The sequence below is a fragment of the Phaethon aethereus genome, assembly GCF_964289735.1.
Source record: "Phaethon aethereus genome assembly, chromosome: 1".
Lineage (NCBI taxonomy): Eukaryota > Metazoa > Chordata > Aves > Phaethontiformes > Phaethontidae > Phaethon > Phaethon aethereus.
The window spans coordinates 150,062,130-150,087,820 of NC_138575.1; the positions used below are offsets into that span (position 1 = coordinate 150,062,130).

A 25,691-nucleotide genomic window follows, 5' to 3' on the forward strand; every position below is an offset into this window, starting at 1 on the left:
ATGAAACTGAGTGTGGGGATATTTTTTGGAGGCTTCTTTGCGGCTCTGGGGGTTTTGCTTTTTTTGGTGGCATTTGGAACTGATTATTGGCTTCTTGCTACAGAACTAGGAAGGTGTTCAAAAGCACCTGAAGATGCTGGGGTTAGTATGGACATTTTCATTTATAATGAGAATTATATATGTAGGTTTCTTGAATGTGTTTATTTTGTGAGAATTTACTTCTGTATGGACTTTTGAACATACTCATTTTGACCTTCTGAAGTCTTACAAGCCTGCTTCAAAACTTCTTGTAACCAGTTGTAATCAACTCTAAAATGAATTTGTCTTTTGTGATACTGCTTTTGCAATATGACATTCTTTCAAAGGAAGTATAACTGTTTAGATATGCTATAGCTAACCTATATTCAGACAGGCTGTGTTTCATTATGATGGTGGTGTTTTTTACCTCAGCAGGTAATTTCAGTTGAACTTGATTCTTTCAGCCATTTAAAAATTGTATGATAATGACTTCTTTTCCCCCCTCACACCCCTGTAGGGAGAGAAGGCCACTTTCCATCATGAAGGTTTCTTCTGGAGGTGCTGGTTTAGTGGATATGTAGGAGAGAATAATGCCAGCATGTGGAATTTCTGGTACAGTAAGTAACTTTTTCCCTTTACATTATCTACAGTAGCTTGTTCTCAAAATTGATGTGGGTTTTTTTTCCATCTTATGAATCACCAGATTTCATATGGCGTCTTTGGTGATCATGTTCTTCAGCTATGGTAAAATAAATTCTTGACAAACATTTTTGTAATCTGTAATAAAGGAAACCCTGGGACAAAATCATATGTGTTTAACTATCAATTTACACTGTGAGTCTTATGGCTGTCCTGTTGACCTGAGTGTTTTCTTACCAGGACAGTCTCTTGACACTTATTGTTAAACAGACTGTTTTTTTCTGTAACATAGGGAAAAAGGGCTTAGGGGTTCAGATGGTCCATGGGTTTTTGCTTGGAGAGTTTCTTCAACTAGTTCTACAAGTGGGTTAAGGATGGCATGGGCAATTCCACTGTGAAAATGGTGTAAGACCTATCATCTCCAGAACAATCCCTCTCCTAATTTCACAGATGACCCTTTGCTTTCTTTCACCTCATGCCAGGATTCTGGAAGATCAGATAGTAGTTTACAACCAAAATCTCCCATAAAGAAGAGGTTGAGCAAAGCTTCTTTTCCTGTCTTTGACCCTACCTCTGAGGTACAGAGCTCCCTCTCATTGCAAGATTTCCGTAATCCTTGTGAAAAGCAGGTGACACCATACAAATTTGACTTCAATAACCCATGTTTTGTTAAATATATTGCTTGGTCTTAGGTGGCAAATGTAATATTCTCTGTAGGTAATTTCCCCTTGTTATGTATCTGGAGAATTCTGTGGTCAGGAATCTGAAATTTAAATGTGGTTTAAGCTATAGTCAGCCTTTATCTTTCACAAGGAAGAAGGTGGTGTTTTTATAAGCATTTACTATCACGGGTGAAATAACCATTCTCTGGGGGTATTGATTCCATAGACTAAACTCATATTCGTTGAAACTCTAAACTTTCTGAAGATGCTTGATATTTTTCATTGTTCTTTCACAAGAGAAAAAGTAATTTCCTTGGGTTTTTTTTTGTTTGGGTTTGGGTTTTTTTGGGGGGGTTTTTTTTGGGGTTTTTTTTGTGGGTCGTACAATAATGAGACAGACATAATTAACCCTCACAAGAGAAAGATATATATGCATATAAAAGCATACGTATGCATTGCATGTAAATTGCAGTGTGCCTTCAGCAAGGCTGCTTTACTGTTCCCATAGTACAAATCTGTGTTGCACTTTAAGGAATATCCTTGGCTGGATAACAAGGTTGGTATCTCTTACCAAACCAAATCCACTGTGAGCTATTGCCTGAGAAATAATCTGGAATCTTGACCTACGAAACTCAGTTTGCCCATTTGAGGAACAGGCTTAAACTACTTTATTTTTAAGGCAGTAAATTATTAATCTTTAGCTTTCTTTCACTTCTAGCCAACCAGTCACCTTCTAAGAATTGTACACATGCTTACCTGTCACCATTTCCTCTTATCCGAGATGAACACAATGCAACCTCCTATGACTCTGCAGTCAGTAAGTATTTTTTTGGCTGCCAATGGGTACAATGCTTGTAGTTTCAAGACAACAATTTGGATGCTTCAGTGTAAAACAGCCTTATCGCTCCACACAGTTTAATTAATAGAGTTTTTGTGTTCCATACTTCTCATAATTTTACAACTTGCATATTTAAGCCCCTGTTTAGCAAAGCACTTAAATGAATGCTTAGCTTTAAGCATGATGGCAGAATGGAAGTCATTCCTAAAAAAAGACATTTCCTTTTTTAATGCTTTTTTATCCAACATAAAAAGTATCTTCCTTGGGCTAAATGCATTAAACAAGTACTTCTCCTCCTGTGTTCCAATAAAACTGGTTTTTTTGTTAAATAAATAACCATGTGTGGAAATATATTGCATTTTCACTTTATGAGGAAGGAGGAGAGGGGCCTTGATACTGTCTAAGTTTATTCAACAAACTCAGAGTTTAATTAACAAACTCGGATATACTGCATCGACTGCTGGATGTGCCGTCTTTTCTCCATTGATACTATAGGAAGCTGAGGCACTGAAATTACTCTGAACAGTGTATGCCATACATGCATAACGTAGCCTAAGATTGTAGCAATGGGCAGTTTTGTTTTGTGAACCAAGCTCTTTTTAAATATATGTATATTCTCTATAATAGTTCAAAATACTCACTATGTTAAACTGAGATATTAACACCAAGAAACTCTAGTGCTGTAACAGATACATATTTGTGTGTATATGTATGGAAGATATACAGTAATTGAAAAACTTGTGTTTGCATAGTGCCTGGAAAGCTGTTTTTACAACTCCACTTAAAAATATTGGTTACATTTCATCAGATCAAGGGTTTTATGTGAACGTATTTGAAGTAAATCACTCCTGGTACCTATTTTATATGGCTTTTTAAATAACTCATTATGTGAGGATGCTGCATGTCTCTGAGCCTGCTGACTCAATGACTTAAGTGATCCTTTTGTGTCCTGAAGCTGTAATTATGTCTTTGCTAACTTTGAGGTGTCTTCAGAATCCAGTTTTTATGCTGCAGACCTGAAAAGAAAATAAATTGGACTGATTATGATTCTGTTAATCTTTAGAAATTATGAACTGTTTGTCCAGGCAGGATTCAGACCTCACCATTCAGAGATCTAGCCTGTAACTTCACAGCACATCTAGAAGAGTTTATCTTTCCATTTGAAAGTGACAGAGTCATCATCTCCTAATAATCTAGACAGAGTTTGTATTCCACCATTAACTCATACATTCACAAAGGATTCTCAAATTGTATTCCATGATTGCACAGAAGTGGACAAACAAAGCATAAGGAAAGGAGAAGGAATATCATCAAAAGTTTAATTAATTTTAGTTAATGTTTGTCAAAAGAACCACTGCTCAAATATAATTTTCCTATCTATATTTCATATTAGGAGATTAAAAATAGACAGAGCTGTACTATAGATGCTGGCCCAGGTAGAGTACATTCAGAGCCATTCCTGCTGTATAAATAGATACAGTTGGATTGCTTTCAAGCTCATTAAAACTGAAAAGGGTTTTTTTTTTATGCCTCCAGTTCATTTTCAGCATCCAAGCTGAGTTATTTACTAGAGCAGGTATGCTTGTTCAAGAATCTTTCACAAGTTTTTAGGAAGAAGGTTATGTCATCATGTCTTCTGTTAGTTCAAAACTTGTTTCTCCTTTAGTCTAGTTTGACAGTCCTGCCCATGATATTTGGCAAACAAGCTTTTAAAACCTCACTGCAACTGCAGTTGCTAAATTAAGAAATACTAGAAGGTTATCCTCTTCTTGATTCACAGTGGAGGAAATGCTTCTCTGTAAAAGCCAGTGGCAAAAGCCCTTGGCTTGATTTTATAAAGAACAAGATTTCATCATCTATTGGTACATCCAGTTGGCTGCATCTAATACCTTACATCAACTAAACATAGAACAAAAGGGCACTACCAAAAGATTGAGGTTATTATCCCTTTTTTTGGTTCTGCTACTGTTTCTTGATACCATATTACCATTTTCATGGCTCATAGCTTTCTCAACATACTCACTTTTGGGGATAAAAAAAAGAAATCTCCCGCACAGGTTTATGACTGTGTTTTTAGTGAGTCTCTCAAGTCCTGTTTTAATTAGGAGCGCATAAGAAGAAATATTCTGCCATCTGAAAAATACTTAGTTTGCTTTTCATTAGAAAAATCAAACATGTATGTACAACACATTTTTCTAAAAATCTCTAATTTTCTGTTAACAGAGCTGTTAGTTTCTGAGCAAGCAAAGGCACGTGACTTCTTTTACAGACTGTTTGGCTTAAGAGACTTTGGTACCTTGTTAGAGGAAGTTGAATTTAATTGCAGCCCCTAGTGGAAACACAAGTGGGGTTTGTTGGTGGAGTGCCATGTTACCATCCAGTTAGAAGGGCTCAGGCAAAGATAAGTTTCCTGAGAAATATAAAATCTGTGATGATTTTTGAGTGCAGTGACTGGACCAAGTTCTCTGTTGACATAACTCCTTTGCCTTCAGTATCAGCGAGAGTTTGGCTCAGAGCTTTTCTGGGCCAGAACTCAAAAGAGGCTCAATTTATCCCCTCTTAGCTTATTTACATCTTGTTGTATTGTTGATTTTATGATGTTTGTGTGATAGTTCCCGAAAGACTCAAAACACTGAAGGCCTTGGAATTTAGTGTTTTAGTACACCTTACAAAGTTTTAGACCAACAGCTTTATTCATTCTGCTGTACAAACCTAAACTGTGAGCTCTTGGTGTCAAGAATTATAGCCTTAGATGGAAATGTAAAGGCAGAAGAGTCTACAGTGATGCTTACATTGGGGATTTGAATGCCTGTTTTAATGCCTCAGGTTTCTTTTCATCATTACTGTCAGATGCATGATAAACCTCAAAGGGTTAGATAGCACTGCTTTGAAATTGCATCTCTCTCTGTATGTTTTAATCGCAATTATAATGGTTTTGTTCATTCACTGGTTTTGTTAAATATCTTGGTGGGGTGGGGAGGACTTCACCTACCTGCAGTGTAAGGCATGGTCCACAGGTGTGCTAACCATCATTTATGGTTAATGCGCTTAAAGAAATTTGCAGGCCATGTCATTACTAGATATCTGCTGGAAATACAATACAGCAGAGAGGAAACAGTCTAGGAGGTTCCTGGAATGTGTGGAAGATAACTTCCTGACACAGCTGGTGAGTGAGTCAACTAGTGAGGGTGCCACACTGGACCTGTTGTTTGTGAACAGAGAAGGACTTATGGGTGATGTGATGGTTGTAGGCCGTCTTGGACATAGCCATCACAAAGTGATAGATTTTTCAAATCTTGGAGAAGTAAGGAGGGGATTCAGCAGAACTGCTACCTTGGACTTGAAGAGGGAAGACTTTCACCTGTTTAGGAGCCTGGTTGACAGAGTCCCTTGGGGGACGGTCCTGAAGGGCAAAGGAGTCCAGGAAGGCTGAACATTCTTCAAGAAGGAAATCTTAAAGGCAGGCTGTTCTCATGTGCTGAAAGACAAGGTGGTAGGGAAGAAGACCAGCCTGGCTGAGCAGAGGCCTTTGGCTGGAACTCAGGAAAACAGTTTATGACCTTTGGAAGAAGGAGCAGGCAACTCAGGGGGACTACGAGGATGTTGTGAAGTTATGCAGGGAGAAAATTACAAGGGCCAAAGCCCAGCTAGAACTTAATCTGTCTACTACTGTAAAAGAGAATTAAAAATGTTTCTGTAAATACATTAGCAACAAAAGGAGGGCTAAGGAGAATATCCATCCTTTATTGGATATGGGAGGAAACGAAGGGTGAGGAAGAGGCTGAGGTACTTAATGCTGCCTTTGCCTTGGTCTTTAATAGTAAGACTAGTTGTTCTCCAAGTACCCAGCCCCTTGAGCTGGAAGATGGGAATGTGGAGCAGAATGAAGCCCCCATAATCGGGGAGATTGTTAGTGACCTACTACACCACCTGGACACACACAAGTCTATGGGGCCAGATGGGATTACCCAAGGATACTGAGAGAGCTGGTGGAAGTGCTCACCAAGCCACTCTCCATCATTTATCAGCAGTCCTGGCTAACTGGCAAGGTCCCAGTTGACTGGAAGTTAGCAAATGTGACGCCCACCTACAAGAAGGGCTGGAAGGAGGATCCGGGGAACTACAGGCCTGTCAGTCTGACCTTGGTGCCGGGGAAAGTTATGGAGCAGGTCATCTTGAGTGACATCATGTGGCATGTACAGGACAACCAGGTGATCAGGCCCAGTCAGCATGGGTTTATGAAAGGCAAGTCCTGCTTGGGCAACCTGGTCTCCTTCTATGACAAGGTGACCTGCTTAGTGGATGAGGGAAAGGCTATGGATATTGTCTACCTAGACTTTAGTAAAGCCTTTGACGCCATTTCCCACAGCATTCTCCTGGAGAAAGTGGCTGCACATGGCTTGGACAGGTGTATTATTTGCTGGGTAAAAAACTGACTGGATGTCTGGGCCCAAAGAGTTGTGGTGAATGGAGACAAATCCAGTTGGTGGCTGGTCACAAGTGGTGTTCCCCAGGGCTCAGTATTGGGGCCAGTTCTGTTTAATATCTTTATCAATGATCTGGACGAGGGGATCAAGCACACCCTCAGTGTGGTGGACTGGGGGTTTTGGGGGACAGCTGTCTTGAGTATGAGCCACCAGTGTGCCCAGGTGACCAAGAATGCCAGTGGCATCCTGTCCTGTATCAGAAATAGTGTGACCAGCAGGAGTAGGGAAGTGATCATCCCCCTGTACTTGGCACTGGTGAGGCTGCACATCGAATATTGTGTTCAGTTTTGGGCCCCTCACTACAAGAAAGACATTGAGGTGCTGGAGTGTGTCCAGAGGAGGGCAGTGAAGCTTGTGAGGGGTCTGGAGCACAAGTCTTATGAGGAGCAGCTGAGGGAACTGGGGTTGATTAGGCTGGAGAAAAGGAGCCTCAGGGAAGACCTTATCACTCTCTACAACTACATGAAAGGAGATTGTAGCGACGTGGGTGTCAGTCTCTTCTCCCAAGCAACAAGTGGCAGGACAAGAGGAAATGGCTTCAATTTGTGCCAGGGGAGGTTTGGGTTGGATATTAGGAAAAATGTCTTCACCAAAAGGGTTGTCAAGCATTGAACAAGGCTACCCAGGAAAGTGGTTGAGTCACCATCCCTGGAGGTATTTAAAAGCTGTCTAGATGTGGCACTTAGGGACATGGTTTAGTGGTGGACTTGGTAGTGCTAGGTTAACAGATGGACTTGATGGTCTTAAAGGTCTTTTCCAACCTAAATGATTCTGTCATTCTATGATTTATCTTGACTTGAAATAGGCATCTAAATGAACTCAGGGGAGGCCTGACTCAAGTAACTTTCTCTTATGGTACAGTGGTTTATAGTGACAGCTGTTATAGTGTGTAGCTATTAAGTAGACTTAGACAGCACCTCATTGTGTTGCCAGCACAGTCATTTATACGATGATTCACAAACATATGTGCAACAAACTACAAGGTAGGAATAAAGAAAATTAAATTAGCCCATACAATAAAAATGCCAGAGTAGTGACCTCTACATTCTAAAATAAGCATACATTTGTATAATCATAATCAGACTGGTTATCCTGTCAAGGTATTTTGAAAACATAATAGTATAGTACTTAAATAATAATTCATTGCTAGCTAGATTAATGCATGCTATCATGTCATTAGATTACTTAAACATTGACATTGAAGGACCAGCACACTTTTCTAAAACTCTCTTTGACTACAGGACAATACTAGGCCTATTTTTTAAATTGTACAAAGTCCTTAGTCATACAAATAGTCCTGTTGGTTATAGTGAGATTATTCCTATGAAAAAGAAGTGCAAGATCTAGCACTTAGTCAAGTCATTAATTTTATTTTTGAGGTTTTTTTTTTTTTAACTTTACTTGGCAATAAACAACAGTTTTTTCACTGTTGTAAATTGCCCCAGCACTTTCTGAAGCTAAATTGGAAGCCTTTTAATGGGGCTGCACTGCCACATTAGTTTAATACTTTGATTTGTAGCTGCTAGTACTTTTTTTCCTGACCATTAGTATCTTATTTTGTCCAACACTGGGCACATTGCCAGCATTTGAAGTAGTGCCTAATATAATGTAGAATAGGGAATGTTTATAGGACTGAAGTGAAATTCTTGTTCAGCAACTATTAAGTCTAAAATGGTGTGATCACATTTATTGGCAGGTTTGTTACTAGCTTGAAATTAACCTAAAGTAATCTAGAAAATATCAGCAATGGAATCTGAAAATAAAAACTGTACAGTGAAATGTTAGCAGTAGCCTATTTGCAGGGCAAAAAAAATGCTGTTATGTAATACAGTCACATAATTGCCCATGAGAGATTGTAATACAGTACATTTACTAAGGGAGAACTCCCCAGCCACCAAGCAGTGATAAAGCAAGAAGTATTTAAAAAAGCAATGTATTCATACTGTGAATTTTGTATTTGTTTTACTGTTAAGTTTATTAAAAAAAATAATTTTATTACTACTAAGGGATAGTAAAGGGTACTGGGTGAAACCGGGAAAAGTTTTGCAAGCTTTACCGTGTTGCCGGGTGTGTCTCCAGTGCTGCTGACGGGATCTGTTATCTTATTTACAGTTTGTCTGCAGAGAAGATAAACCTGATTTAGAGTGGTACAGGCACTTCACCTTTTTTATGTATTTTATGTTTCGTGTGGCATTTTGATACCTCTTGACAAAAGCATTTTGATCTCTCTTACATTAAAAAGGTAAAAAAGACATATTCTAAAATACAATCCACAGTCAAATCACAGGAAGCGTTCACTTTAGGATGTAAGCTTGTGGGTGAAAATTCAAGGCAACCTTTCCAAGCCATTTTGCCTATCCTTAGTAAGGCACTGTACTCATACATGCTTCAAAAAGTTTTTCAGCTTTGTAGTGCTTAATAATTCGTGTTTGGTGTTCAATTCCATATTGAGCAGCTGGGTTTGTTTGGGGTTTTTTTTTTTGATAGGCCATAGAAAATGTATGGGCTGATGGCTGAGATTTTAAAACACTTGAGGTCAACAAGGGCAGTAAAATACGTGGTATGGTTTCATGTGGTTGGTGTTAACGTCTCCGGTCGTCAATGGGTGTCGCATTGTGTCATTAGGTAACCTGTTTCTGAATAACATGTTACGGAGCTTCTGAGGTGAGCACAGCTGCTACGCAACAAGCGTGCATTGCGGGTGACACAGCTGTGTAACTTTGTCAAGTGTGTTATTGCTTCTCTTTCATATCACGCACCGGTAACATCTTAAAATACGAATCTGTGGCATCAGTGTATAATCTGTATACAGGTTGAACAGTGCAGAGCTCGAAGACAAGCACACAGTGTGTACTCCTCTTTTCCTCTAAGTATTATTTTATTTTTAGGCCTGCCTGTCCCTGCCGTAGCAAATGTCGTACCCCAGTGAAGGGGCAGCTCACCAACACAAGTTACAGAACCTTCTGTTTAGGACTCTGGCAACACAGAGCAATGGTATCTAGGGTTAACACTGCAGATAGGTTTTCCTTGGACTCTGTGGTAGTGCTTGTACTTTATTTCTTCTACTGCAGGAAATACTTGGAATAATGCATGTACCTGAGGTAGCTAACTCAAATGTATCTGTGAAGTACCTCGCAGAGGCAAGAATACTCCTTGTCATCTGAATCAAAACATGGGCTATCTTATGAACTGCCTCAGGCAGACTTGAAATAGTGCAAACATCTCTTAACATTGAACCTGTATTTCTTGAAACAGGCTGCTTGGGTCACGGTGTCATCCCTTTTCATGGGATTTAAAGAAGCATAATGCAAATCAGCATCTTCTGTTGCTTTTTATCTGTCATGGTTCACCTCAATCTCAGAGCAGCAAAGCCTTTGACTTGAAGAGTAAGTTTCAGCCAGCTCTCTTGTGTTCATCTATAAATGCGAGCTAAGCTACATGACAGCAGGAGGGCTCCATTGTAATTTTGAATGATTAGCCCTGCAGGAACTGATCATGCCCATCTAGGCAGAGAAGATGGAAAATGTGATCTGAGCAAAAATGGCCCAAGTATGAAATAAGCTAAGCCCTCTTTGCAGAAAATTTGCTGCTTTTTGACTCCTTTACTAAAGAAACAGTCTAAATGCTCTTAGGATGTTTCCTCAGGCCTGTGCCACAAATGACCCTAATGACTTACTATCTTGCAGATTAGAGGGGGTAAGCTTTCACTTGAAACATTGCTGATTTGGGAACATTGCAGACTTTTTACCTGTCAACTATACTCTATTTTCTAATTGACATTTAATGATGGAGTTAACTGGCTAAACAAGTATTAGGATCATCGGAATTTATCCATGATTCTCTAGAGTAAATAATTATTTCTAAAGAAATAGAATGGAAGCTTATTTCAGATGATAGCTGGGTCAGATCAGTATTTCACATATAATGCATAAAATAGTTTTGCTGTTGGAGCAGAGAAACAGCTTTTCTCTTGTGTAGTTACAGAGGTTTAAACAAATTTTCATCCGTTACATTTGTACTCCTTTTGTGTTCAGTTTCCAGGAATATTTGAACAAATCAAGCTTTTCTGTTAAAATATCACTAAAAGCAGACTTCAAAGCTTCCTGTATGAACAGTGGGTAATGAAAATGTATACTAATTTTGTAACGCTGGAGAAGCTTGTGTCCTCATCCATTCAGAAAATAGAAACACTGCTGTATGACTTAGGTGACTGACGATAATGATATCGAGGAAAGCTTTTTCAAGGTTCATTTTGGCCAATGTGTCCTATTATGTAGCATGACTTTGAAGTACCTTGGGCTATCCATGTAAAAGAGTTGGGTGGTTATAGACTGATTTAGCGGTATTAGGTTTTAAATGAGAAAGTAATGTCCCATGGACTTAGGGACTGCAATGAAGCTTAGCAAAGTAGCCCCATGAGTAAAAATAATATGAAATTGCTTCAGAGACCCAAGACTGAAGGACTTGAGAGATTTACCTTTCTAGGTTTCCGTTCATTGTCCATTTGCATTAAGTGAATCATTTAACTATGTGTTTAACTTTAAACAGATGCCTAAATCCTGTAAGAGATACAGTACTTAAAGCAGGACACACTTAACTGCTTTGCTGAGCCATGGCCTTATTTCTTACCTATTGTTTCCATATTTTTTGTTTATGTATAAAGAAGACTTGGATATGAACCAAGACACAGTTTTAACCCTTCTGCCAGCTACTTTCAGACACATTCATCCTGCCTATGCCCGAATCTGCAGATCAGTGTGGCAGAAAATTATGTATCTGAATGTTTTCCTGGATTAAAAAGGACGTTATTTAAAAAGTGTGGCTAATGTTATGTGGTGAACATGATCTAGCTAGTACATATACATGGCTGATAGAAGCAAGATGGTGTATAATTTAACATGAGTTAAGCTGGTCAAGTTCAAAACTATAGATTTTTGGAACACATTAGTGGGAAGCACAAGCTGATAATGTCTAATGTACCTTCAGATTTCAGATGAGAGCAAACCAGAATTATTCCAGAATACCTGGCTCTAACAAGGAGTATGAATTTGAAACTTTCAGGATATGAACCAGTATAATAGTTGCTTGGTTGTGTTTTGCCCTAACAGTAAGTAGGTGCTGTCAAATGATAAGTGGCAGTTTCTTTTGTGACTCACTTTTCCTGACTTGCCAGCTGGCTTATATGCTTTCCCTCAGTTGGGTGGAAATGTTTTTCACTGACTGAATTGTCAATGCTTCAAGATTTTCTGATCTGACGATGGAGATCTTTGCAACTCATAATTTTACTAATGGGTTGTGTTAATGTACCAATTTTTAAATTCATGGGAGAAATTTATGTCACTCTTGTAGCATTTGTAAAATGATGACTTTGTTAAATGGATGTGCAATTAACCAGCTAAAAAATAATTGTTAGAAAGACTCTTTTGGCCAGAGTATGTCACAAAACTCTCGGCTCATTTATCACCAGCTGCACCCATTAATTCAGCACTGCTTGGCACTAACAGAGGCTTCTGAAATATCACATTTTAAATTTAATAAAATACAAAGAGCTTTAGAGCTGGTTTAAAATACTTAACTGTTTTTCAGAAACGCAGGTTACTTTTTTTTTTTTTTAGCTTTTCCCCACTCCTGCTTTAGATTTCCTCCTATTGAATATGACTATATGTAAGGAGAGTTATCCAGTTGTAAATTGTAGAGAACTTATAGATTGCTATTGGTGTTATTGTCTGAGCACTAAGAATGTCAAGATGTTACAGCTCTTTGCTTCTCCCAGACAGTTTTGGTAAAACAATTGCATCCTGTCAGTCCAGTCATTTATCCCAAAGAATCATTGCTACAGCTTTGGTGTATCATTTTCTAAAGAGCATAAAATTGGTCAAGTTGCTATCTTAGAAGTCACTGCTAAATATTAAGCAGACAGATTTCATTCATGGTAACTTACAGCCTGTTTTCCATGATCATTAGATAAGAACTGGTGTTCAAACCTAATTTGGTCCACATGATATATAACGTGTATGCACAATAGAATGAATGCTTCATTTGTTAATAACGCAAGTGAAAAGAGAAGGGGAAAAGAAAAATCGTTGTTAGCCAAATATGTCACTTGTTTAAGTTCTAAAAAGTGTTGTATGTGTTTTTTCCTTCTTCCCTTTCTCCAGTTTACCGAGGTTTCTGGACAGTTCTTATGCTCCTGGGAGTGCTCACTATTGTGATGGCTAGTTTCTTCATCATCTGTGCAGCTCCTTTTGCCAGCCACATTCTGTACAAAGCCGGAGGAGGCTTTTTCATCATTGCTGGTGGGTATAATGTTTGCTAAGTCAATTAAAGAATAGAAAGGATGAGGTATTTCTTCCATTGTCCCTGACCAAAAATTGTATTAATCATGGTTAAAAGAAAAAAAACCATACGCTTCTATCCTTTAGTTTTTTAGTCATGTTGTTTAGTCATGAAGGTATTCTAAAAGCTACTTTTAGATGAAGATAAAAAAATCCAGGGCAAATCATGGAATTACACTGCAATTTCAATCTACTTTTTTAGCAAGAAAAAGAGTGCATATTTAGGGATGCTGCCTTATAGGATTCTCAAGGGCTTTAGCTAAGGAGAGGGTTTTTTAACCAGTGACACAAAAGATGGTTACAGTGGGCTCTAGAGAAGTTGGAAGACACAGCACATTTGCATGGCCAATATAGAAGAAATGTTTTGAATGTGGTTGGATTACACAAAATAGTTGTCCCATGTGAGTAAGTAGGAGCTGTAAACCTCTGTGAATGAAAGATAACAAGTAACTGAATTCCCTCCTTCCTCATAACCCACACGCACTACGGAGGATGTACCCTCCCAGAATTCAGCTGATAGAGGCAGCTCTCTGGGACGCTGTTCTGTTAACCTTGAAAGTCCGGGAAGATGCCACACCGGTGTGTAAGATACAGTTGTGTAGGTTGTAAATGATAGTATGTGGTCAGTCACTGTTCTCTGTTGTATAAAGGCTGGTGAGAGGCAGTCCTGTGAGAGCAGGATTGTGTTACGGGGTAGAGCTGCTCATGTCAGGACCAAAAGGCCTGGGCTCTCTTTCTGCTTCTGTTACTGACCTGCCGACCTTGCTTACCCACTTCATCTCGCAGCTCTGCATCTGCAGCTAGTGATCATTATTCCCTTCTAAAGGACCTTCAGTGACATATGGAAAGTATTTCATAACATTTTTGCTGAAAAAAACTCCTTCATACTTGCATTTGATCCCTTGAGAATTACTCCTCTGCTCATTTAAAAGACATACAAAAAATATTCACAGCCTGACAGAAATCCTAAGATTTTTCAGTGTTTTTTGTCACTAATTTGCAGGGTGAGAGCCCATGTGAGTCCTGCTCTTTTCCTGCATTTGTAATCTGTAAAAAAACCTCAGCTGTCACTAGAAAGCAGCAGAGGCTGTTGGAGAGAAAATGGGCACTTGGAAGGCACCGGGAACTGATGGGCAGAGGTCTGAAGTGACGTGTGTGTTTTCCTCTATCGGTCAGTTCACCCACCCTCATATTAAGTGCAACAAAATTAGATCCCCCAGTCTGGGCTAGTCTCCCTTGGCTTCCCTAAGGAGGCCTGCAGGAGGCAATAACATTCATTGACAGTCAAAACAGTAGGTGTGTAAGAAGTTGCCCCAGCTGGGGATTCGTTGCATCCTGAAAGAGGGGCATAATATGGATCAGATGAATATGTTATGGAGGAACCCTACACCTCTCTTTCCTTTACTGAGGGAATCTAGAGAGACCATTTTTTTAGGTATGTGAAGTTAAGTGAGTTTTATTATCCCTGTGTGTGACCTTGGGCCTGTCTCTTTGCCCCTCTCACCCTTTGTCCCTATAGAGCAGATGTTCTTCAAGGGAAATCCTGACTTTCTACTCTCTCTCTCTATAGTATCTTTCAACTTCAGGACTGTTCTTAATCAGGGCTTCAAAGAAGAGATGCGTTATTTTTGCTATTAACATTGTTGTTGAAAAAACAAAGGTATTTAGCAAAATCCTGCTATGATTTGCCAAAAGGAAGTAGTAGCAGCAGAGTATAGGACCCTGGAGCCATTCAGCTTGCACAAGATATTTTGGCTTAGGTAAGGGGACATGGTTCCTGACCAAGCTCTTCTGCATCTATTCCCAGTTACACCAGTAGAGCAGGGCTGCTTGGGGAAGGTACTCACTGTAAATATTATCTTCCTATCCAACACTTTTTTTAAAAAAGTTTGTTGCTCTCAGATCTTCTCACAAGTCAGTGTACTCACAGAGCCAAGGTGAGGGTTTAATCATATTATGAATTGAAATCATGCTGGAGGGCAAGACCATACAGACTTAAGAGCTTATAAATGTTTGGTATTGTCAGTAGTTAAAGCTATGTCCTGTGGGATATCTTGGGCAACAACTCAGTGCCCTGTGCTGTTACTGATCAGTGGCCCATTGTGCTGAATGGAGAGTAGGAGGGATTCTCAGACCCAAAGTTATGACGCCATGAAATCGCTATCTGTTTTTTTCCCGATAGGAGTTCCTCACAGTAGGTAGTATCTTAAATCTTGGACAACGTGGGGGCAGAGCAAGGCAAGGTAGAGCCCAATACAGAAGAGGAGTGTTTTAGCTTGTCTCTAAAAGGCAGGGCTATGTACTCTGTGGTGTTCCCTTCCTCTGTCCACCTCCTTCAGGACTAGAGAGCCTGCCTTCCAAAGGAAAACAGAGCATGGAAGGGGAGGGTGAGGAGGAGTGGTGCATATATGACACTCATACCAACATGTGACCAGGGTGCAGCCAGGTGTGCATCTATTTAAGCACAGACCTAATGGGAAAATGAAAAGATGTGATGTGACTTACACCATAGGTGAAGTTAATGTTCTTGTAAGACAGAAAACAGCATATCGTTTTAAAGAAAAAAAAGAAACTATATACATTGTTTTGAAAGGGCCTGGATGCTGTCTTACTGTACTGCAAGTAGCTGTTATACTGGGGAGAACAGCAGGCTTCTGAAGAAGTTAGGTACCATGGTGGTTCTGTGGAAGTCTGAAAGAAGAAGATAGGAAGATCAGTCTTTTGTCCTACTTACATGTATCTTTAAAGAGAATGCTAGGTGAAGCAATTTTAATACCTGTTATTGGACTGAAGTATCTGTATCCTTTTGCAACCTTAGCTGACAAATGAGATAGATAAAAGCTCTGCCTCAACTGCAGAAGACAGCTTTTAGCATGGTCTGCTGTGCCATCCTAGGGTTCAGAAAGCAGCTGAGTAAGTTACTGGGAATGGGATTCACGCCAACTGTTTAGCCATCCAAAAGCTAAGTATTTTGTATGAGCCGACTGCTTAAACTTCTATTGTCAATAGTAAGAAACGCATTCTCAGAGGGACAATTCACCTCATCTGTGCTAAGGCAGGTAGGCTTACCTTTTGGAGGGAGCTATGGAAGGAGCCTAAAGAGAGATCCTGAAAATGTAGGTTGGAAAAGACCTCTTGTAGCAATGAAGTCTGACCTCCTGTTCAGATCAGGGCTGGCTTCAAGGTTAGATCAGGCAGCTCAGAGCTTTATCCAGTCAAGTTTTGAAAATCTCCAATAATTGGTATTCCACAGTATTTTTGTGCACTTGTCCCAGTTTCACCAACTTTACTGTGAATTTTTTTCCTTATATTCCTGAAATTGTCCTGAAATGCAGCTTGCGACCATTGTGTCTCATCCTTTCAGTGTGCATATCTCTGAAGAGTCTATGCCCATCTTCTCTATAACTCCATTTAGAAAGATGAAGACTGTTTCCTTCTCCAGACTAAAACCCCCCAGCTTGCTCAGCCTCTCCTCCATCCCCATAACCATCTTCTTGGTCATCACCTCAGTTTATCAGTCTCTCTCTTTCACCGGGGGGCTCAAACTGGACAGTTTGTCACAAGTGCCAAGTAAAGGGAAATAATAGTATTTTCAAACCTGCTGTGTTCTTGCTAATGCAGCTCTGTATGAGGTTAACTTTCATTTCTGCCAGACCTGCTTGAATTCTTGCACACTGAGAGGGACCATTCTTATGCATTAAGAAGGTTGTCCATGAGGAACACCCAGTTATTCTGGGCCCCTTTGCCCTTCAAGGCATCCTTTGTCCTTCAAAGCAGCCTTTGCCTTTGAAGGCATCCTCCCTTGGGATCCTGCCTACCAGTTCCCTGAACAAACTGAAGTCTGTTGTCCTGAAATTCTGGGTTTTTAATCTCCTACTCACCTTCCATATTCCTCCTAGGACACTAAACTTTGCCATTTCATGGCCATTGTAACCACAGCACCATCTGTCATATTCCTGACCAGTTTTTCCTCAGTTGTAAGTAGCAGGTCCAGCAAAGCACTTCCATTAGTTGATCCACAACTGTTTCACAAAGGTATCCCCGATGCAGTCCAGCTACCTGGATTGCTTGCGCTCTGCAGTGTTGCCCTTCTAGGAGATATTGGGGTGGCTGAGTCTCTCATGAGCACCAGAAATCATAACTCTTTTTCTAATTTACTTCTTTTTCTTGATTGCATGGCCTGTAGCAGATGCCCACCATGACCACACCCTTTTTGTCCACCTTGCTGACCTTAATCCATAAGTTCCTGTTCCTTAGAAGAACCCAGCACATTAAAGATACATTTTTCTGCAGACTTCAGCCGTCCCACCCCATCTTAACTGCCTGTCCTTAAAGAGCATGTATTCATCCAACACAGCTCTTCAGTCAAGCAAGCTGCCTCATCATGTCTGCACTTGCAGTGGTCTTGTCCATCATCCAGTGACTGCATGAACTTGAATTCCTCCCGTGTTATTCCAACATTGAGTTCATTCATGTATGGGCATTTGAGATGGGCTTTCAGTTGCGCTGCTCTCTCAGTGGAAGTGTACGAGCCTCCCTCATTGCTCTGTCCCGTGTATATGCTCTCCATTCCCTTCCCTCTGCTTACCTGGAGGCTTTGATGTCCATCTGCTAATGGTCCATGCTTGTGTATCTTCTCGCAAGGTTACTGAGCTTGTTGCTCTTGCCCCACCTTGTCTGATAAATTTAATGTCTCCCCAGCAGTCCTTGTATCTCAAAGAGGGTCCTGTGGTCACAGAACCCAAAGCCCTGCTTGTGACACCAGCTGCAAAGCTAGGAGTTGATGCACATTGTGTGACTACTTTTGCCCAAGTCTTATCCTTTGGGCAACAGGTTTGAGACCATCATCACTTGGGGCCCATGCCCTTACCTCTTATCCTCAGAGCCCTGTAATCACTCACTCAAGGACTTGAGGTGTCTCTGCCAGCATCACTGATGACCCTGTGGATGAACTGCAAAGGGTCTCCAAGGGCCAAAGGAGCCTCAGAAGCCTCTTCAGAGTGTCGCATTATCTGGGCCCCAGAAAAGCAGCAAACCTATCCAGAGAGTGATTCTGATGACTGATCTATGGCAGAGTCACACATCTGCCTTTTCTTCATCCTGATCTTTAAGAAAGGCTTCCCACTTCTCTTATTGAGTGGTGCAGTTGAATTACCACAAATGGAGAGGTACACACAATTATTAGTATTGGTGGCAGCTTATTGACTAGCAGCTTTCCCTATTAAGCTTCGTAACCACATTAACAACCTGAGGCTGTGGGTGAAATTACAGATGCTACCCCTGTTGGGAAAAAGTGCGTTATCAGTTCAACTATACCACAATCAGTGGCTTGAGCACTGTCTTTGCAGTCTCACCCCCATATCACCTACAATATCAGAGGATGAAGCAAGAGCAGCTACAGTAGTGCAAACTGTAAGAAACCTTATAGTTGCTTCAAAGGTCCTAGGAAAGGAAGGGAAAGCTTAAAGTAGCCTTCAATAAAATCCATAATTACCTTGGGCCTTTACCTGCCTGGGTGGTGATGAAAACTGTCCTCTTGTACTGATGTCAAACAAGCATGCCCTCAGGATGTGCACAGAGCATTATGGAATCACACCCTTGTGAAGAAGCAAGATTAGAAGTACAAATATGACTTCTGCATCCTGCCAAAAGAGTGAAAAAAGTTGATGTTTTAATTCTAGCTCCTAGATGAGGACAAAAATCTGTCTTCAGAGAAGTGTGCCAGCTCCCATAACTTATAAGTTGGATCCTCTGCACATACTTCAGAGTGGAATGTCAACCAGACTTTTTAAATAAAGGTCACAAGAGGCCAAGGTAGGTAGTAGAATAAGGACAAGGACAGAAGAATGCCAGGAAAAAGAAAAAAAAATACACACACATACAAGTTTTCCGCAAGTGAGATAGAGTTCTAAACTTCTAGGCACAAGTAAAAAACTCATATAATTCTTTCCAGCACCTGTTGTCTTCGTGTCTGCATAGTAAAAGATTCATGCCATAAACAGCCATTCACCATTGACAAGTGAAAGGCATTTCTACGTGGGAAGAATAAGTACTAAAGGCCAGCAAACTGCTTCTTGAATTCATAGACATTTCTAAAGGTTCTGTATTCTTTCTCCTCTGCAATATGCACAAGTATTTGTTTGAAAGAAATTCAGAAGAATAAATGCAAAAGACAGAAAAGAGTGACCTCAGAGAAGTCCACGTCTTATCACACTGCACAGAGCTGTATATCAAACGTGTGTTCTTAAAAAAATGCAAAATGGAAAAAAAAAAGGAAAAAGGAGGGGGAGGGATGTACTTATTTGTCTTAATCTCTCTCAGACATATTTCATGTTCTAGGAGTAATTTCCCCCATCGTTCCTGATGCATGCAACTGCTGTTTTATTCTGTATTCACGAAAAGGCAAGGGCACATGGACACCAGCACACTATGCAAAAGGTCTAAATGCTGAAAATGTAGAAATACATCATAGCATACATTGTTCCTAAAAATATTTTCTTCATGAAATTGTGGAGCTTTTTTTTCAATCTCAGTAATTTTGCCTTGGAGCTTGTTTATGAGAGTTCATGACATTCATAATAGATAGTCAGTGCAAGACTGCAGGAACAGATTTCCCAGAATAAATATATGTTCATTTTAGTATATTCTCCTCCATAATGAACAGGCATTCCTATTACACTTGTAATGGACGCTTTCTCAGCTCTTACTGGCATGACTAATATTGTGATGGAAAAAGACAAGCTAGTGAGGCAAACTTTTGGGTACAGAAGTAGGATGAAATAGCAGAAGTGTAGTTATATCAATAGAGGAATTCTCCCCATTGTCTTCCATAAGCACCATAAAATTTATCTAGAGAAAATGCTCTCCAGCAGTTAAAGAGCCTAATTCTGACCTCTCTTCAGTTTTGCATGGGCTCTGCCAATGACTCTGAGTTACTAGTATTCCAGTGACTGTACTAGATTCTTCAGAATCAAGTCAAAATCTTATGATTGGGGGTGACTTAAAGAAATAGGCTATTTTTAAACTTCTTGTAATATATGTTTTTTTCTTCAAAAATGCCATATTCCCTACATATAAATTGAGGCAGTGAGATTTTGCAGTGATGGGAGCTAGTTTAAAACACTTAAGGAGAGGCCAAGATAGACAATGGCTTAGTAAGGTGGTGTATTGCCTTCAGTCCAATGCCTTTCCTTTTGTTTAAGTGCACTCCAGTGAATGGTACTTCACCAACTGGTATAAATAACCAAAGGAGAATGTTGCAGGAATAGTGTAGATATATGCACGAAGTACAAGGATGGAGAGGCAGAAGACTTTATTTATTTAGCAACCCTGGTATGGTATGTGTCACGTGTTAGTCAAATCTGCCTTGGCTTTGAGGAGCAAAAGTCCTTTGAAAGCCGGAGTTGAGAGCAAAGCTTGGATACTTAGACCCTCTGCATATCAGATTAGTTGTTTCTATGCCTCATTTTTCTTTCCACAAAATGGGAGATAAACCCAGCTTTTGATCTGTATTTTTGTAAACATCATATAAAGTGCTGACTGTTATTTGACATGGCTATTAGTGTTCATAATGCATAGACCAAACTGATATCTTGTGGCCTGTAAAAAATACTTACACGTTATCATAGAATCATAGAACCATAGAATAGTTTGGGTTGGAAGGGACCTTTAACCCTGCAATGAGCAGGGACCTCTTCAACTAGATCAGGTTGCTCAGAGCCCCATCCAACGTGGCCTTGAATGTTTCCAGGGATGGGGCATCTACGACCTCTCTGGGCAACCTGGGCCAGTGTTTCACCACCCTTGTTGTAAAAAATGTCTTCCTTATGTCTAGCCTAATCTATTCTCTTTCAGTTTAAAACCATTACCCCTTGTCCTTATCGCAACAGGCCCTGCTAAAAAGTCAGTCCCCATCTTTCTTATAAAGGTACTGAAAGTTATGTGTATCTGTATTTGACATGCTACTCAGCCTGCTAAATAAATTGTTTGTACTCTGTGATACTGCTTTTTCTTCAAACCTTTCTTGAACTGTTAACATCCCTCCATTTTGTTAAAATAAGACAATGCAAACAGACATGAAACCATATAACCTGAAAAGAAACAGTATTATTTTGGAATCTAACAATAGTTAGATTCCTAGTTAGATCTAACAACAGTTAGATTCCTAAGCACTAGTAAACATTCATTAAGCTTATAACTTGACTTCGAATCAGGTGTTTTGCTGCAATCAGTGTGGATGTCAGGAGGAAAAATGCTTTAAGTCAAAGAGACTTTCACATGTGCTTAAATTTAAGCACGACCTGAAGTGCTTAATGGATAGGAAGGAGCTAATGCCTCTGGCCCTAAACATCAAACATTTTAAGTAGATGCATTAGTGATAATAGAAGTACAAGACCTGCTTCCCTGCTCTCACCACTGCTTCTAATGTACTCTAACATCTTAGGAAACAAGACCACATGAACAAAACATGGACAAAAAGGGGTCTATGTGTGGAGAAATGCTTCTGTTTTCCTTTTTCTCTGTTACCATTTGTAACATACAGGAGCCTCAGTAAACTCTGGTGAAAGCACTTAACTCCCATGAAATCATAACTCTGTGAAAATTAGACAAAAGAAGTGCTAATGAATGAAATGCTATTGGAGATAACAGGACATGGTCAGTTTTTACTTAGCCTGATTCTACTGTTCAAGACATTTCTTGAACAACTACGCAATATACCTACTAATTAGCCTCCATTAGCAGATGGTGCGAACCCTTAAATACTCTTTTAATGCCTTAATTAACTACAAGGGTTTACATATTCTCCCTTTCTTTTTCTTCTCTTATAAAGAAGGGCATTTATCCCTGCTTGACATACATTTCTTCAGCAAATTCCAAATACCCAACAATTTGCCACACACAGGTGTTAGCAGCTTGCTGTGAAATCACTTGATGGATTTCAGCTTCCCTGAAGTTGTTTTACCTCTGGCAGCACTGGCTTGCTATTTTGCACCTACATAGAGTTGGCTGTAGTTTAACCAACTACCGAGGTATTGCTTTAGACAAACCGAAGAGCAAGGGTTGCCCATTTTGAGATTAAATCACCTCTGAATGAGTCTTGTTTTAATGGCAGATGCTTCTGACAAACTGGGCTACTTAGCTTTGTGTCTGCCCAGGGTGCCGGAGGTCAAAAGCATTCCAGGTGTGCAAGGCCTGGTTACACTTATCTGCTGCTACAGTAAGGGAATATACATCGCTACTTTCTGTAATTATTATAGTTTTAGACTAAGTTTGCCCCAACGTAGAGAATAAATAGAAGACTGCAGCTATTTGAAAAATGCATAGGCGCAGACATCTGAAGAGGCAAATTCCAATGTTCATTTGGATTGTGCCATATTATCAATGTATAATGTTACTGGGCCTAGAATTTTTTTTTTGGTTGAAGTTCTGAAACCTTGAACAAACTCCATGTCTCTAATAACTCCATTTATGAATTTAGCCCTGAATCTTTTTACTTTTTACATCAAAATTTACTACCTCTGTTCTAATTTTCCTGGGTTGCCTACATTATCTGTTATCATTAGATGTTCTGTTATACAAATCTTCTGCTCAATTTGACTTATATTTGGAGAGTCTTCCGTTTAATTTCTCATTCTTTATATCTGTCCCTAAGGTGATCCGTCTCTCTGGTTGTTGCACCAGTTGTATGTTTAATACAATTGCAGCACTAAATTCTATCAAAATTGAATTTTGCTTTGCTAGAATACTTTCAACATTGACTTTGTGCCTTTTAGAGTTGAGTGTTGGGTTTTTTTTTTAAACTTTGTTAGGAATTTGAGCCCTAGCAAAAAATGTAATCTTGGAAGTATATTTCATAGACAAGAAATGTGTCTGCCGCCTTCTTTATTTAGTTTTTCTACTTTCTTTTAGCCTCATAAAAATTGCAGATCCTTTGGGTTTTTCAGTCACGTTTCGATTATGCCTCAGGTTAATTACTTCAGCTGATTTTTTGGTGGGCTTCAAAAGGTAGTGCTCACAAACATTGAGTTGTGAGCTCTCACCTGTCAGATGTGCAAGATGTCCAGAATGTAAAGCTATTACATTTTGACAATAAAGCACCAACAAGAATGTCACCAGTTCGCCAATTTAAACTGCTGCAACTAACCTGTCTGATTTTGCCTGAAGTAAATGAGGGAGTGATGACAAGAGTTGCTCCCTGGTAAGTAGGTAGGAAGGTCAGGGAAAGGAAGTGGTGAGGCAGCATCTCAGGGTGGGGATGGGGAAAAGTAACCATGAAAGATTACCAGGACAGGCAGGTCTGGAGGCCAAAGTCTATCCATGGGTGCTGACAAAGTGCAGCTGTGGGTTTTGCCACAAGTGACACATTTGTTCAAGGTTGCATTGCAAGTATTTAGGAGGATGAGAAGGAGACCACAAACACCTTTGACTTACACTCTGCTGCTCTACAGCCTGCAGACGCCACTTTGGCAATACGTGTTCCTGGGAGTATGCAGTGGCTTATGGTTTTAATGAGGCACTTAAGTGTCGTAGGGTGAAAACACGATGGGATAGTGTCCCCCGAATATTTTAAAATTGGAATAGATAGTCCTGCTGCTGTAACTGTGCTGTGACAGCTGGAGCTTAGAGAGCAAGTGGATACAGGCTGGAGCATGCAAAAAATTCAGACTTGTGCCCTCGGTTTTCCAGCAAATCTGCTGGAGCATCTGTGCTGCAGGCTTGCATTTCTCAACTGTCCACATTCCTCTAAAGTGAAATGAAATATTAGGAAAGCAACTGATACTTTGGAAAGCACTTTCTTCTTATATCTCCTTCTGGTGTATAGTAACAAAGAGATTAACAAAGTTTGTAAGGACATGTGCTCCTATTACTATCATATGTAAAAAAAAAACCAAAGGCCTTTCAGAGGAGTGGTTGGGAAAAGGCTGTGAATTATGTGGTGGATTAATTCCAGGAAACTGTTGTATCCAAGCTGAGGTTAATACTAATGTCCTGCTTCATAGCTATTATTTTATTATTGTTGGGTTTTGTTTCTATATCAGGAACTTCTTTTCTAATGTGGAGGATTTTGAATTAAATACATCTGAATTTGTCTGCAAGATATTTGAGTAGAATACTCTGAAGGTAATATGTTCCAAAGAAAGCCATTTTCATCAGAAAAAAGAAGCAAATGTAGAGAGGTGAAGATGATAGAAAGATTTCCCACACTTTTCCTCTTTTCATATCTCATCCAAAAGACTGTGATAGAAACAACATCAGAGTTTGGGAAGCAAGAGTAGATATTTTTCCTAGGTCATCCTGTCTCATCCCTCCTCCTTCCCCCTTCCTTGTCTCCTAAATTCAAAACAGGAAACACCTGCCTGAATTTTGTCCCTAAACACACCTATGCTTCGGTCTGCCCACCAAAACCAGACATATCCTTTGTCATGGGAGTATACCTTTTGGTGCAAGTCAGAAGCGAGATGGAGATAGTGCTTGTTAGAGGAAGCCCAAGGCAAAAAATATCCAATGGTGGCTGACTGTGCCTTGCAGATGGGGCCTCAAGCATTGATGGGTTTCTTGGTATTACAGTAAATGCACCTGGCATTTGTCTCACACTCTGCTGTTAAAACCTGGTGTTTCTTTTCCAGGTGTCTTGTTTTCGCTGGTAGTCGTCATGTATGTCATCTGGGTCCAGGCGATGGCTGATCTGGAAAACTACACAAACATGAGAAAAATGGATTGCCCAGACTTTGCTGTTTATGTACGTTATGGCTGGTCTTTTATGCTGGCACCTATAGGAGTATTTTTTGCTTTATTAGCAGGAATGCTGTTCTTGTTGGTAGGGCGTGCCATTTATTTACACTCAGACTAGTCATACACTGCTGAAGGGAATACAGGAATCCTAGTGAAACTTCATGACAATTGTAAACTGGAACACAGTTTTATACATTATTACTGTTATGGCAATCCTAAGTGTGCAGGCAGACTTCTGGAAGTTCTTCTGTTATTTCTTTAAGGGTAAAGGACACAAAACTCAATACAGGAAGAAACCACCTTTAGCCCCAGCTAGTTGTTTTTAATTCTTCAGGAAGTATGTATGTGTGGTTCTCCATATTGTACTATTGGTAGCATTTTTTATTTTGCAAACAGAGGAAGGCAAAAATTTTTGGCAACCAAAAGCCCAACATGAAGTGGGCCAAATCAACATTTTATACATTTGTCTTTTAACATTTACTTTGTGCTTCTGCTTGTGGAGAATGGTATAAAGTGGAGGAGAAAACAAACATTCAAACACAGTAATTCAATCTACCTCCTCTCCTGCTTTCCACTACTTGTTTGCTTGCATTAAAGCTAAGGCATGTCTGCATTTTATAAAAATAGAGTGCAGTTGTTCATGCAGCATCCATGCGAAGAGAACGAGGGAGAATACAGTTGCCATGAACAGCGACCTGGTGCTAGTCCGTACATGTAAAGGCTTAACTGCTTCCATTACACGTTTCTCTCTTCTGTATGCATTTGAAAGCTGTATACTTCTGTATTCTGAAATCCATGTTTGTTGCATGATTCTATAAGCCAAAATGCCACAGTTAAGTCACTAGCTGAAGTTATGCCAAAATTGAACTTTGAATTACAGCATTAATATTTTAATCAAGTTTTAACTCTTATTTTTGAATGGAATAATTGGCTCCACCAACAAGCATTTTCCTGGTTGTGTAAAATGACTTTTTTATTA

At 39.8% G+C, this 25,691-nt stretch overlaps 1 protein-coding gene across 1 annotated transcript; it reads left to right on the plus strand.

Annotated features, from left to right (window-relative positions):
* TMEM182 (transmembrane protein 182) lies at window positions 1-24,830 on the plus strand (the record flags this gene model as incomplete). The annotated part of the gene is made up of 5 exons (XM_082014038.1): window positions 1-141; window positions 536-635; window positions 2,038-2,136; window positions 12,803-12,940; window positions 24,607-24,830. 5 exons carry the CDS (start codon window positions 1-3, stop codon window positions 24,828-24,830), a joined length of 702 nt encoding a protein of 233 aa, XP_081870164.1.
* Between the last annotated feature and the right edge of the window lie 861 nt (window positions 24,831-25,691).